The sequence below is a fragment of the Nomascus leucogenys genome, chromosome 1a (assembly GCF_006542625.1).
Source record: "Nomascus leucogenys isolate Asia chromosome 1a, Asia_NLE_v1, whole genome shotgun sequence".
Taxonomy (NCBI): Eukaryota; Metazoa; Chordata; class Mammalia; order Primates; family Hylobatidae; genus Nomascus; species Nomascus leucogenys.
In genome coordinates, this window is record NC_044381.1 from 86,096,859 (window position 1) to 86,108,967 (window position 12,109).

The 12,109-nt window shown below is 39.6% G+C and overlaps 1 protein-coding gene across 2 annotated transcripts in view; it reads right to left on the reverse strand.

Annotated features, from left to right (window-relative positions):
- The window catches only part of DCAF5 (DDB1 and CUL4 associated factor 5), a 105,985-nt gene that overhangs the window by 23,128 nt on the left and 70,748 nt on the right, over window positions 1-12,109 (reverse strand). For both annotated transcript variants that reach the window (XM_003263615.3, XM_030812521.1), the window contains exon 7: window positions 4,515-4,581. In XM_003263615.3, coding sequence (XP_003263663.1) covers window positions 4,515-4,581 — 67 coding nt within the window. The remainder of the gene's footprint in view (window positions 1-4,514; window positions 4,582-12,109) is intronic.

Genomic DNA, 12,109 nt, shown 5'->3' on the forward strand with positions numbered 1-12,109 from the left:
GGCTCAATGCAACCTCTCCCTCCCGGGTTCAAGCGATTCTTCTGCCACAGCCTCCTGAGTAGCTGGGATGATGGGTGTGCACCACTACACCCCGCTAATTTTTGAATTTTTAGTAAAGACGGTGTTTCACTATGTTAGCCAGATTGGTCTCAAACTCCTGACCTCAAGTGATCTGCCCCCCTCAGCCTCCCAAAGTGCCGGGATTACAGGCATGAGCCACTGCACCTGGCCCCTTCCTTTAATTTTTAAAGGGATTTTTAGAATGAGTTGTTTGAAATTACTAAAAAATTGGACCTGATCTTCCCTGGTAGCAAGTTTTATAGTGGATACAGGTCTTACATCTTGAAATGATCTCCTCAGCCCACTAGGAAGTCCTATTGGAAAGACTTATATAGTATTGTTTATACAGTAAATAAATTTCATCTCTTTGGAGTTTGTATAGCAAAAAAACAAAGACTGATTAACAGTCTTCCTGAGCAGGAGTGTGCAGAAGAAAAAGATGGCCTTGACTTTGGCTCACACTCAGGACCGCTCTCCATCTCGTTCTCTCAGCACTCAGCACGCACATGAAACACACAGCAGGCATCAAATAAATGCTGACTGCTTGTCATCTAGAGTCTAGTTCTGATTATGCCATTAGGTATACCATGGCAAGCCAGCTTTCCCTTACTAGCCTGCCTTAGAATCATATATCCAATAGGTACACAGAGAATATGAGAGAGAAAGAGAGAGGGAGGGAGGGAGAGAGAGAGAGAGAGTGAATGAATGAATGAATGAATGTGTATGCACTTATCCTTGGCCCATGATTATTTAAGTCCAAAAAACATTAGGTTGGATTAAGAGTTTCCTGACAAGATTTTCCTCATCTAAGCATTCAAAGTTAGAACTCAAGGGATGCATCCAGCCCACAGATATCTTGTTAGGCTTGCTGAAAGTTGCTAAATATTTTTTATAGCTATGCATTAATTGTCAACATTTAAAAATTGAGGTATTACATGTAAAAATGAGGGGTACCAAATAGTCCTGAAGCCATGTTGAAGAGTAGGGCTGACAACAGGAGGAGTTAAAACCATGTATAAAGCATGGATAAAACTCTTCCCTTGAGTCCACATGACCAGGAAACCATCCTCTTCCCATATAAGCAGAAGTCTGGGGGTTGCCAATTGACATTGACCCAAAGAGGTTTTAGACTGGGGATACAAGGCACAGCTGGGGGTGGGATTAAACAAAAGTCTTCATATAGATCTGTAAGACTCACAGCCCCATTTCCCTATTTGGCTCTTAAGAGCCATAGTTTAATTACCAGGCAAATACTCTCTAGGTAGGAAAATGAAGATTCCTCTTTTGGGAAACTGACTGATTTCAATAGTAGAAAGTCAACAGAGAATGTCTAATATTGAAAATCCAAAAATATTATGAGCATGTTATAGGCAAAGGTAGAGAAAGGGACTGTTGTGCTTTTAAAAAATAAGCTTTATAATATTATTTGATTTAAAAATTATATAGCTGTATTACTTTGATAAAAAGAAGTACTTAATTACAAAAATAGTGGAGGTAATAAAAAAGAACAAGAAGGAAGAATAGAAAGAAAAAGAGAAGATTCATGAATAAGAAAAAATAAAAGAGGCCCGGCACAGTGATGCACACCTGTAGTCCCAGATACTTGGGAGGCTTAGGCAGGAGGATCGCTTTAGCCCAGGAGCTCAAGGCTGTATGTAGTATGCTATGATTGTGCCTGTGAATAGCCACTGCACTCTAGCCAGGGCAACATAGCGAGACCCTGACTTTAAAAAAAAAAAAAAGAGAGAAAAGAAAAAAAATGTGGGTGGGATCTGTTAGAATAGCGGCAGAAGGCTTGAATCCCCAAATGAGTCAAGACATGCTAAAAAATAATCTTAAAAGATACTTTAGTTACATATAGAGCAAGATGATGATCAAAGGGACAGATTTGCTGTGATGATGTAATGCTGAAGAGTGATACAGAGAAAACAAACCCTCAATTACAGTCAGTGAATCCAACAACAGGAATAGTTATAAGGTCCTGTCCTTGTGCACAAAGAAGCCCAAGTACCAAGTAAAGGATGGGGATGCAGAACCAACCATAGCCCATGTGGAAAGTATTAAGAGATTATGGGTTCTGTGGCCTCTAAAAAAGCTTATGTGACACTGGGTGTACTTTCTGAAACACTGCATAGTGCATTTTAGAATAAAGCAGCCAAAGATTCTTATCTGGCCTGGTCAGACTAAATCTGCTAGATGTATTCAGTTAATCCATAAACGGGGTAGAACAAATTCAGGAGAGAAAATCAGTACAGCAGAGGAATTGACATAAGAACTACTAAATAAACTTAGGGGTACTATCTCTGGAGAACATCTAGAAGGTGACATGAGAACTTCCTTATAAGAAGGGGAAGGGACACTAGGGATGCATGTGCACAGAGAAAAGTGAGAACACAGTGAGAAGGTGGCCAAGGAAAGAGACATCGAGAGAAACCAAACCTGCCAGCACCTTGATCTTGGACTTCTAGCCTGCCGAACTGTGAGAAAATAAATTTCTGTTGTTTAAGCCACGCAGTCTGTGATACTTTGTTACTGCGGCTCTGGCAGACTAGATGGTCGATATCCTAAATCAGTAAAGAAAGCAGCAGGGGTCCGGGCACAGTGGCTCATGCCTATACGCCCAGCACTTTGGGAGGCCAAGGTGGGACGATCACTTAAGCTCAGAGTTTGAGGCTACAGTGAACCAAGGTCATGCCACTCCACTCCAGCCTGGGCAAGAGAGTGAGACCCTGTCTCTTACAAAATAAAAAAGAGAAAGCAGCAGGGAGAAGAAAAAAACCTACGATACTATTGCTAATTCTTTCCTATTCTCTCTATTCAAACGTGAAAAAGATTCCAGAGAATAGTCCTAGGGAGAAGGATTATCCACATTCTATTTTTAAAGTCATACTAACAAATTAAAAGCTTTTCAAGATCAGGTAAAAGATATAATTAAACCAAAGATTACTTCTCAACGAATCAAGCTAGGATTTTCAGGCGTGGGAGACTTGTATCTGCAACCACTTGAAGTGCTAGAACATCACTCTTTGTTCAGGTAGACTACTGCTGTTCCATTTGCTTGTGCTTCAAAGGTAAGCTGTTTCACTCATGGTTTCTAAATTCTAGAAGGGGAAAAGCCCTTTTGTAACTTGTTTAGTAACTAGACCACAGCAAATGTTGAGTTATGCCAAAAGTAGGCCTCAACAGGTTTTGAAAGGCAGGTGTTTGGTAAGAATATTGTTAATTCAGCAACAGCCAAGAACTTCCCTAAACTCTGAGCACTACGATAGACACATTTTGTGTAATATACTTGGCATAGTCCTCTAATTTTCCTAAAGGCCATTTTCCAGCTTAATGTCATGTATCACCTGGAACAGATGGCTATATTGAGCTGTTTTGAGTATTAAAAACAGACATTTTTCTACCATTAGGTAACACTCATTGAGCACGTGAAGACACTATTATCAAAAATAAAGAAGATTATGAAACAAACCATCCTAAGGAAAAAAAAAGGGAAAAAAAAACTAAGTAAAAAGAATGAAGAGGTATGATCCACATTGTTTGAAAGCTCAGATGGCTTAAATACAAATTTATGGAAAGCTGCAGCCTTTTTTCAGAATACAGTTATAGCAAATGTAAAAATATTTCTTCCTAATTTCTTTGACGTCCTAGGTCAACAAAGCCCCAGGGAACATACCTGTCCATCAACAAAGAAAGTCTCCCTTTAGTTAACATGACCAGGGAAGACAAAGGAAAGAAAGAGCCCCACCAACCGTTTGTAAAGTAATAAGCAAGAATATGAAGATGGATAATAAAAGCAAAGCATGTAAAAGCAAGACAAAAATATTCCAGGTGTGGGCTGGGTGCGGTGGCTCGCACCTGTAATGCCAGCACTTTGGCAGGCTGAGGAGGGGAGATCATCTGAGGTCAGGAGTTCGAGACCAGCCTGGCCAACATGGTGAAACCCCGTTTCTACTAAAAATACAAAAAATTAGCCAGTATGGTGGCATGCGCCTGTAATCCCAGCTACTCGGGAGGCTGAGGCAGGAAAATCGCTTGAACCCGGGAAGCAGAGGTTGCAGTGAGCCAAGATCACACCAGTGCACTCCAGCTTGGGCAACAAGAGTGAAACTTTGTCTTAAAAAAAAAAAAAAAAAAAAAAAAAAAAAAAAAAATCCAGGTGTGAAATAGGAAGAGATTGGAAATAAGGGACATAAAGGAGTTCTATGAAGTCTGAAGAAAGGTTTTTAGGAGAAAAAAAAATCTAAGCATCATTTACGTCAGATAAGGCTATGTCTGAGGGATATAGTTTAATCTGGTTTATAATTTTTATTTTTAAATTTCCTTTGGTCACAGCTTATGTTAGAAGAGAAATGTTGTCCTCTACTGCTAAAGACCTGTCCCCTCAGGGCACAGCATGCCAAAGGTCAACAGAGCCAGCAGTAGCAGTACGTTCATGCAAAGGATATACTCGCCTGCTTCTGGATCTGCAGGAATTCTCCACATGTACAGGTTGAAGTCATCAGAGCCTGAAAGGATATACTGTTGGAACAAAAAATATATAGATAACATTATATATTATAATATAGAATAATATGTTTATTGTTATATTATATATTGCATTTAATTTTTTTTTTTGAGACGGAGTCTTGCTCTGTTGTCCAGGCTGGAATACAGTGGTGCAATCTCGGCTCACTGCAACCTCCGACTCCTGGGCTCAAGTGATTCTCCTGCCTCAACCTCCTGAGTAGCTGGGACTACAGGCACGCGCCACCATGCCCAGCTAATTTTTTGTATTTTTCAGTAAAGATGGGGTTTCACATGTTGGCCAGGCTGGTCTCAGACTCCTGACTTCAGGTGATCCGCTGGCCTTGGCCTCCCAAAGTGCTGGGATTACAGGTGTGAGTCACCACAACCGGCCTAAACATATTGATTTTTAATATATCTATCTGTACAGAGATTTCCTTTAAATAAACAAGATAAATGGGCATATATTTATAAGGCACCACACAGCAAACACCCTCCTAAAAATACCTGCAAATCAAAAGGCATGTTAGCTAAAGCTCAGCAACAACAACAACAACAAAATGACCTAATTCAAAAAGGGGCAAATTAGACAGTTCTCCAAAGAAATATACAAATGGCTACTAAGTACATGAAAAGATGCTCAACATCACTAATAATTAGAAAAATGCAAATCAAAAACCACAATGAAATACTATTTCACACCCATTAGGATGACTATTACCAAAAAAAAAAAAAAATGACAAGTATTGGCAAGGATGTGGAGAAAGTGGGAACCCTTGTGCATTGCTGGTGGGAATGACTAACAAATGGTGCAGCTACTGTGGAAAACAATATGGCAATTCTTCAACAAGTTAAACATAGAACTACCATATGATGCAGCAATTACAATCCTAGGTATATATCCAAGAATTGAAAGCAGGGACTCTAAGAGATATCTGTATACCCATTTTCATAGCAGCATTATTCACAATAGCCAAAAGGTGGAAACAACCCAAGGGTCTACTGACAGATGAACGGATAAACAAAATGTGGTAATATATACAATGGAATATTATTCAGCCTTTAAAAGGAAGGAAATTCTGACACATGCTACAACATGGATAAACCGTGACATTATACTAAATGAAATAAGGCAGAAACAAAAAGACAGATATTGTATGGCTCCATTTATATGAGGCACTTAGAGTAATAAAATTCACAGAAACAGCAAGTGGTTGGCAGGAGCTGAGAGGAGGGAGAATGAAGAGTTAGCATTTATTTGTTGGGGAGTTTCAGTCTGGGATGGTGAAGAAGTTCTGAAGGTAGATAGTGGTGATGGCTGCACAGCAATGTGATTGTACTTAATGCCACTGAACTGTGTATTTTTAAATGGTTAAAACGGTAAATCTCATGTTATGTATATTTTACCACAATAAAAAAAAAATTTTAATGCAGAATGTAAAAACTAGGCGCTTCCCAGAGATCTTTTACATAAGGCCAAGTATCCTGAACTTCCTTACTGCCAGCTGATATCTTTGAGCAGGAAGCCATCACCAACATAGCCATGAATTAGTGCCTGGGCATAATTTTATGTGGCAGCTCCAAACTGCTTGATCTCAAAAAGGACATTGTGCCAGATCTACTCTAATGTGAACTCATAAAAGCATTGTCTAACATTGTCTAATAGCAATCAGAGAGTAATTTTGAGAGTTCATTTATTTCCAACACATAAGTGTTTTACTTTAAGGTGAGGTCAGCATTACTTCTTTCTGTCTTTTGCCCCCATCTGCTCATTTCCCTGAAAAAGAAAGGCCTACTGTTTTCCTTTTGTGTGTGTGTATGTGACAGCGTCTCGCTGTGTTGCCCATGCTAGAGTGCAGTGGCACGATCATGGCTCACTGCCGTCTTGACCTCCTGGGCTCAAGTGATCCTCCTGCCTCACCCTCCCCAGAAGATGGATCACAGGCATGCACCATGACACGTAGCTTATTTATTTATTTATTTATTTATTTATGAGACAGGGTCTTGCTCTGTCACCCAGGCTGGAGTGCGGTGGCACAATCATTGCTCACTGCAGCCTCGACCTCCTGGGCTCAAATGATCGTCCTGCCTTAGCCTCCCAAGTAGGTGGGACTACAGGCAGGCACCACCACACCCAGCTAATTTTTTATAGAGACAGGTGTCTCACTTCCATTGCCCAGGCTGGTCTCAAACTTCTGGGCTCAAGTGATCCTCCTGCCTCAGCCTCCCAATGTGTTGGGATTACAGGAATAGGCTACACGCCTAGCCAGGTCTAGAGTTTTCTAAAGAAAATGTCATACTTGAAAATGACATCGAACATCCCCAAAAAGTGTAAGTCCAACATACACACAACCTCCTAACATAAATTACGAAATACTGTGCAATCACTTAAAATCAATTTCCTAGCCTTCAAAACACTTGTAGGAACATGAGAAAAAAGGTAAAGGCAGGTAGGTTTAAAGATGAAGAAAATGCTATCTATAGGGATTAGGTAACCAGGGCACAGCGGAAAAAGCAGTGGGCTCAGTTTCTTTATCTGCAAAATGAAAGAACTGGACTGGTAGCTCTGTGAGGCTCATTTAATTATAAGATTCTATGATTACACTGTGAAGGAATGTTGGAGGCTGGATTAGACCTGAAAAGTCCCTAAGCTGCCAGCCCAAGTGATTTGACAAGTCACTCCACAGACATGTTCAAGACAAGGAAACTCATGAGGCCAGTCTTGTTAAACTTTAATTTAAAAGTTTCCTAAACTGCAACAACAAAGAAAAAACAACATGATTTCAAAAATGTGCCAAGGACTTGAATAGACATTTCTCCAAAGTAGAACACGGCCATAAACAAATGGCCAATAAGCACATGAAAAGATGTTCAACATCACTGATCATTAGGGAAATGCAAATCAAAACAATGAGATACCACCTCATACCCATTAGAATGGTTACTATGGAAAACAAAGACCCAGAAAATAGTTCCCCCAAAAATTAAAGATAGAATTATCATATGATCCAGCAATTCCAATTCTGGGTATACATCCAAAAGTACTGAAAACAAGATTAGAGATACTTGCAACCTATGTTCATAACAGCACTGTTTATAATGGCCAAGAGGTGGAATCAATCCCCTGTGTGTCCATCAACATCATTCAGCCTTAACAAGGAAGGAAATTCTGACACATGCTACCACATGGATCAACTCTGAGGACATCACATCATGCTAACTGAAATAAGCCAGTCACAAAAAGACAAATACTATATGATCCTATTAGAGTAGTCATGAAAATTCAGACGCAAAGTAGAATGGTGGTTGCCAGGGCCTAGTGGGAGGGGAAATGGGGAGTTGATGTTTAGTGGACACAGGGTTTCAGTTTGAGATGAAGAAGAAGTTCTAGAGATGGATGGTGGTGATGGTTACACAACAATGTAAATGTACATATATATTTAATGTACTTTTTTTTTTTTTTGAGACAGAGTTTCTGCCGCCCAGGCTGGAGTGCAGTGGTGCAATCTGGGCTCACTGCAACCTCCATCTCCGGGATTCAAGCAATTTTCATGCCTCAGCCTCCCCAGCAGCTGGGACTACAGGCGGGCGCCACCATTTCCTGTTACCTGTTACACGTTTAAAAGAGGCTATGAACTTCATGTGGAATTCCTGCTACCCTGCACCCCATACCACTGCAAACTAAACAAACAAAAAATAATATTTAAAAAGAGTGAGCCCAGTGGGCTTATCAGGGGTTTTACTATTTCATCGTGAAGCATCAGCGCTTTCCTATTTGTTCGGCTATTCACCAGGGCAAAGCCATGAGAAGGGAAAACAGGATTCGCAGACAGAATGCTGACTCAGAAGACTGCCTTAGAAGGAAGAAAACTCTCCCAGAGTTAAGGCCTGTTGGGTTTAATATGACAGCTCCTAAAATATGCAGAAAATGCATAGAATGTACAGGCTTCCTCTTACAGATAAAGGCAACTCCTGACCTCTCTTCCTCTTGGACCTGTTCTTCCACCCACCACAAGAGAACAGCTCGGGATGATTTTTAGGGAGGGCATCTTGCCTCGCTGCCATCTAGTGAGGGCATTTAAGTGTTCACACACTCTGGAATCACAAAACTGTCCTGCAGAATTCATTATGGCATTTCACAGTTGTCTGCTGGATGCCTTCTAGCATTAAAATTTGGCTGCCTGGGGTACTGCTGACTATAAGGACAGAAATAAAAGTGAGGTCATTCCTTTATTCATTAAACAAATATTTATTGAATGTCTAGTATGTGTTAGGCATTGTTCCAGGGAAGGGAAGGCAGAGTTGATCAAAAGAGACCCTGTTTGTGTCCCATGAAGCTCACATTCTATTAATGGGAAGGGGAAAATATTATAGACATATATAATGTGGGTAGAGCAAAAAAAAAGTTAAACAAAAAAAAACACATATATAATGTGTCCAGTGGTGACAAATATTACAGAGGAAAATTAAACAGCAGGTTAGCGCATATAGGGAGTGCTGGGGGTTAGGGTGTTAGTTTCCGTTTTACAGAGGGTGGTCACAGAAGGCCTCTTTGATAAAATGGTATTTTGAATAGAGCCCTGAAGGAAATGAGGGAGCAAGTTATGTGGATATCTGGGAGAAGAGTATTCCAGGAGAGCAGACAGAGTTCTGACTATTTTAAAATATAAGGTAGCCATTAAGAGCTCCTTTGTCTTTTTTTTTTAAGCTTTGTGGAAATAAAGATTATTTCAAGTGAGCTGAGTACAGAGATACATTTGCTATCATAAGAGCAACTAGAAAGATTCCTGTCTTCTAAAGCTATGTTGAAAGGGTCATCCCCTCCTTGACTCGGGCTGGTTGGGGCCACTGAGTGGGGCCCTGCTGATGGTTAGTGCTTAAGAGGACCACCAGGACACTGCAGGTCTAGGCGGGCTATCTTACAAATATTTGCTGTCGGATACAAGGAAATATAAGCAAGAAAACAAAGACCAAACAGTGCCAGTGGCACTGTTTCACTACCAAAGGAAACAAACCCAAAGTACTTCATTGTATTAAAACTTAAGAAACACAGTAATTATTTCAATTAACCAGAAAACTGAACTTCACCTCAAGTGGTGAAATTGGAGGCACAGGTTTTTCTGTCTTTTCTTTTTTTATCTTGATGATCTAATTTCAAATAGTACCTGCTCATTCTCACCCAGGAAATCTGGTGTTGGGGGTCTGAAGCTGACCTGGAGTAAAACGCTTCTGGCCTAGATAACAGAAAGGCTCTGCAGCAGATACTCCTATATAAATAGGTAAGCTATAGAAACGTAGTAGAAAAATTGGTTACCCAAAATTCCTATGTTTCATATTTTTTATTCCCTTTTATGATGTATGACTTCACAACCAACGTTCATATTTAATACACTACTGTGAAAAAAAACTAAAAATTACTATTCAACTTTAGAAAGGCAAAAACTAAGTAAGATGATATGAAGTTTGTGGCCAAATGGGGACATGAATACGAAAAATTCATTACCTTCTCTAAGTTATTTATTTTTAACATCATTCTAAACATGATGAGGGGGAAACCACAAATTAAAAACTCACTTCATGTTCTGCTTTTGTACTAAAAAAAGGCAATAACAAGTATAAGAGGAAAAAATAAATAATAAGATTTAAAAGAATATAAGAAAAAATAAAAAACAAAAAAATGAAACTCACTTCACACAGCCTTTTATCTTATACTCTATTGAGAAGAACAGGGCGGGGCTCCAAGAGGAAGAAAGAATGTTTTAGATACTTCATTATCTAGGCAATAAAGTCCCCATTTCCCAAAACACCCTGAGTTGAGGGGGAGGTAGGAGATCCATAGACTACAATTAGATCAGAGTGGAAGATATATTTAATTTTTGTCTGGTTTTGTGGGTAAGGTGGGAAATATCAATGCTAAAATGAACATGAGTTGTGTGGACACACATTATCCATAATCTTTCCCAGCTGGCCACAAAGGTTAAAAGTTGGCCACATTCTGATTCACCTCACTTTTCATTCATTCTGTGGTCCAAGAGGGCAAGCTATTTACTGATTTGAATGTTTACTGATCTAGACATTTTAAGTAGGGTTAGCCTGAGGCCAGTGCATGGTGGGGTTTCATCCAATCCACTGTCAGTGTGGAGATACTAACTTGCTCAAGCATAGGAAGAGATCAACAACTCTCTCTCAATAGATTTCAGGAAGGAACCACCATCATGACCACCACCAAGAACAACATTGAAAAAGATTACTGACTGGTATTTGTCACTGTCTCACTGACCCAAATATCCTCTGTCAATCCATTGACCTTTATAGAAAATGTGTGTGTGTGTATTTGTGTGTATGTGTGTGTTTGTGGTGCATGCTTACACAGGATTTGATCTTCTCCAACATCTGTTGATGAAGAAGGAAACATATTAATCAAAGTTACTATTCATTGAGTACTGATCAACTTACCCAGTTCTCTCCAAAGGCTCCTTCCATAGTAATTGATTAATGACTCTCCAGTAAATGGCATGCCTGTCTAATTAGCTGTACTGACTAGGACAGAAAAACCAGATGGCTCGCTAGCCTGGATCAGTAACAGCAGAGAGACTGCTATTTAAATGTAAATCAAACACAGCTCTTATTTTCCCCTGACCTTCTGTCAGAAGGGGAAAAACAATGTGATTGAAAACTTTGTGATATGCTCTCTAGATGACTATTTCCAGAAAAAGGTTTGCTAATTGGCATATAATACACCTTTGATCATACCATTTATAACCAGTGCTTGCCACAAATACCAACCAAAGCAATCAGAGCAAATTTTCTTTGGAAACGGGCAAAGCCGTAGATTTATTTTATTTGTGGTAAGAGAAATTTCATTGCCTCCCAATAAAAGCATACAAATATGCATACCCATAAGATTAACACTATTTTTGCAAGTGAAGTTACATTATTCTTGCTTCTTTGAGCCATTTGCCATTTCAGCTCCATTAGGCTTCTGGAATCTTTCAGTTTATTAAAATAACCAACCTTTACGGTTTCTGTGTAGAAAAAATTCTATTAATAAAGGAATATTCCATAAAGGCAGCCAATAACAGTCAAATAACCAGCAGAAAAGGAAAAAAGTGCTATAAATTACCAACAGCTGGTTATAACAAACTGGCCAGCGTTACTTAAAGATGAATCTTTATTTGGCAAACCATTTTGGAAACCTGAGCAAGATGAAGGGCCATTAACCATTAGCCCCCCCTTCCATGGGCTTCAGTTTTCGTATGTGAGGACTGGGGAGTGAGGAGATGATAGCACTCACTTCAGTCCATATATGAGTATTTACACTCTTCATTCAAGCAAAGGTGTTCCAGCATTCTGAGGAAGTAACATTATTTTTTCTCCAAAGCTTGAAGATACCTCAAAAAGAGGCAAAGCTCTTCTACTAAAAGTAAAATTTCTAAGGAGGAGGATGAGACAGGTTATACTCTGTTCCCCTTCATTAACATCTACCAGGGATTTCCTAGTGGGGCCCAGACTCTTAGCCAGGAGCCATGCATTAAAGAACTGT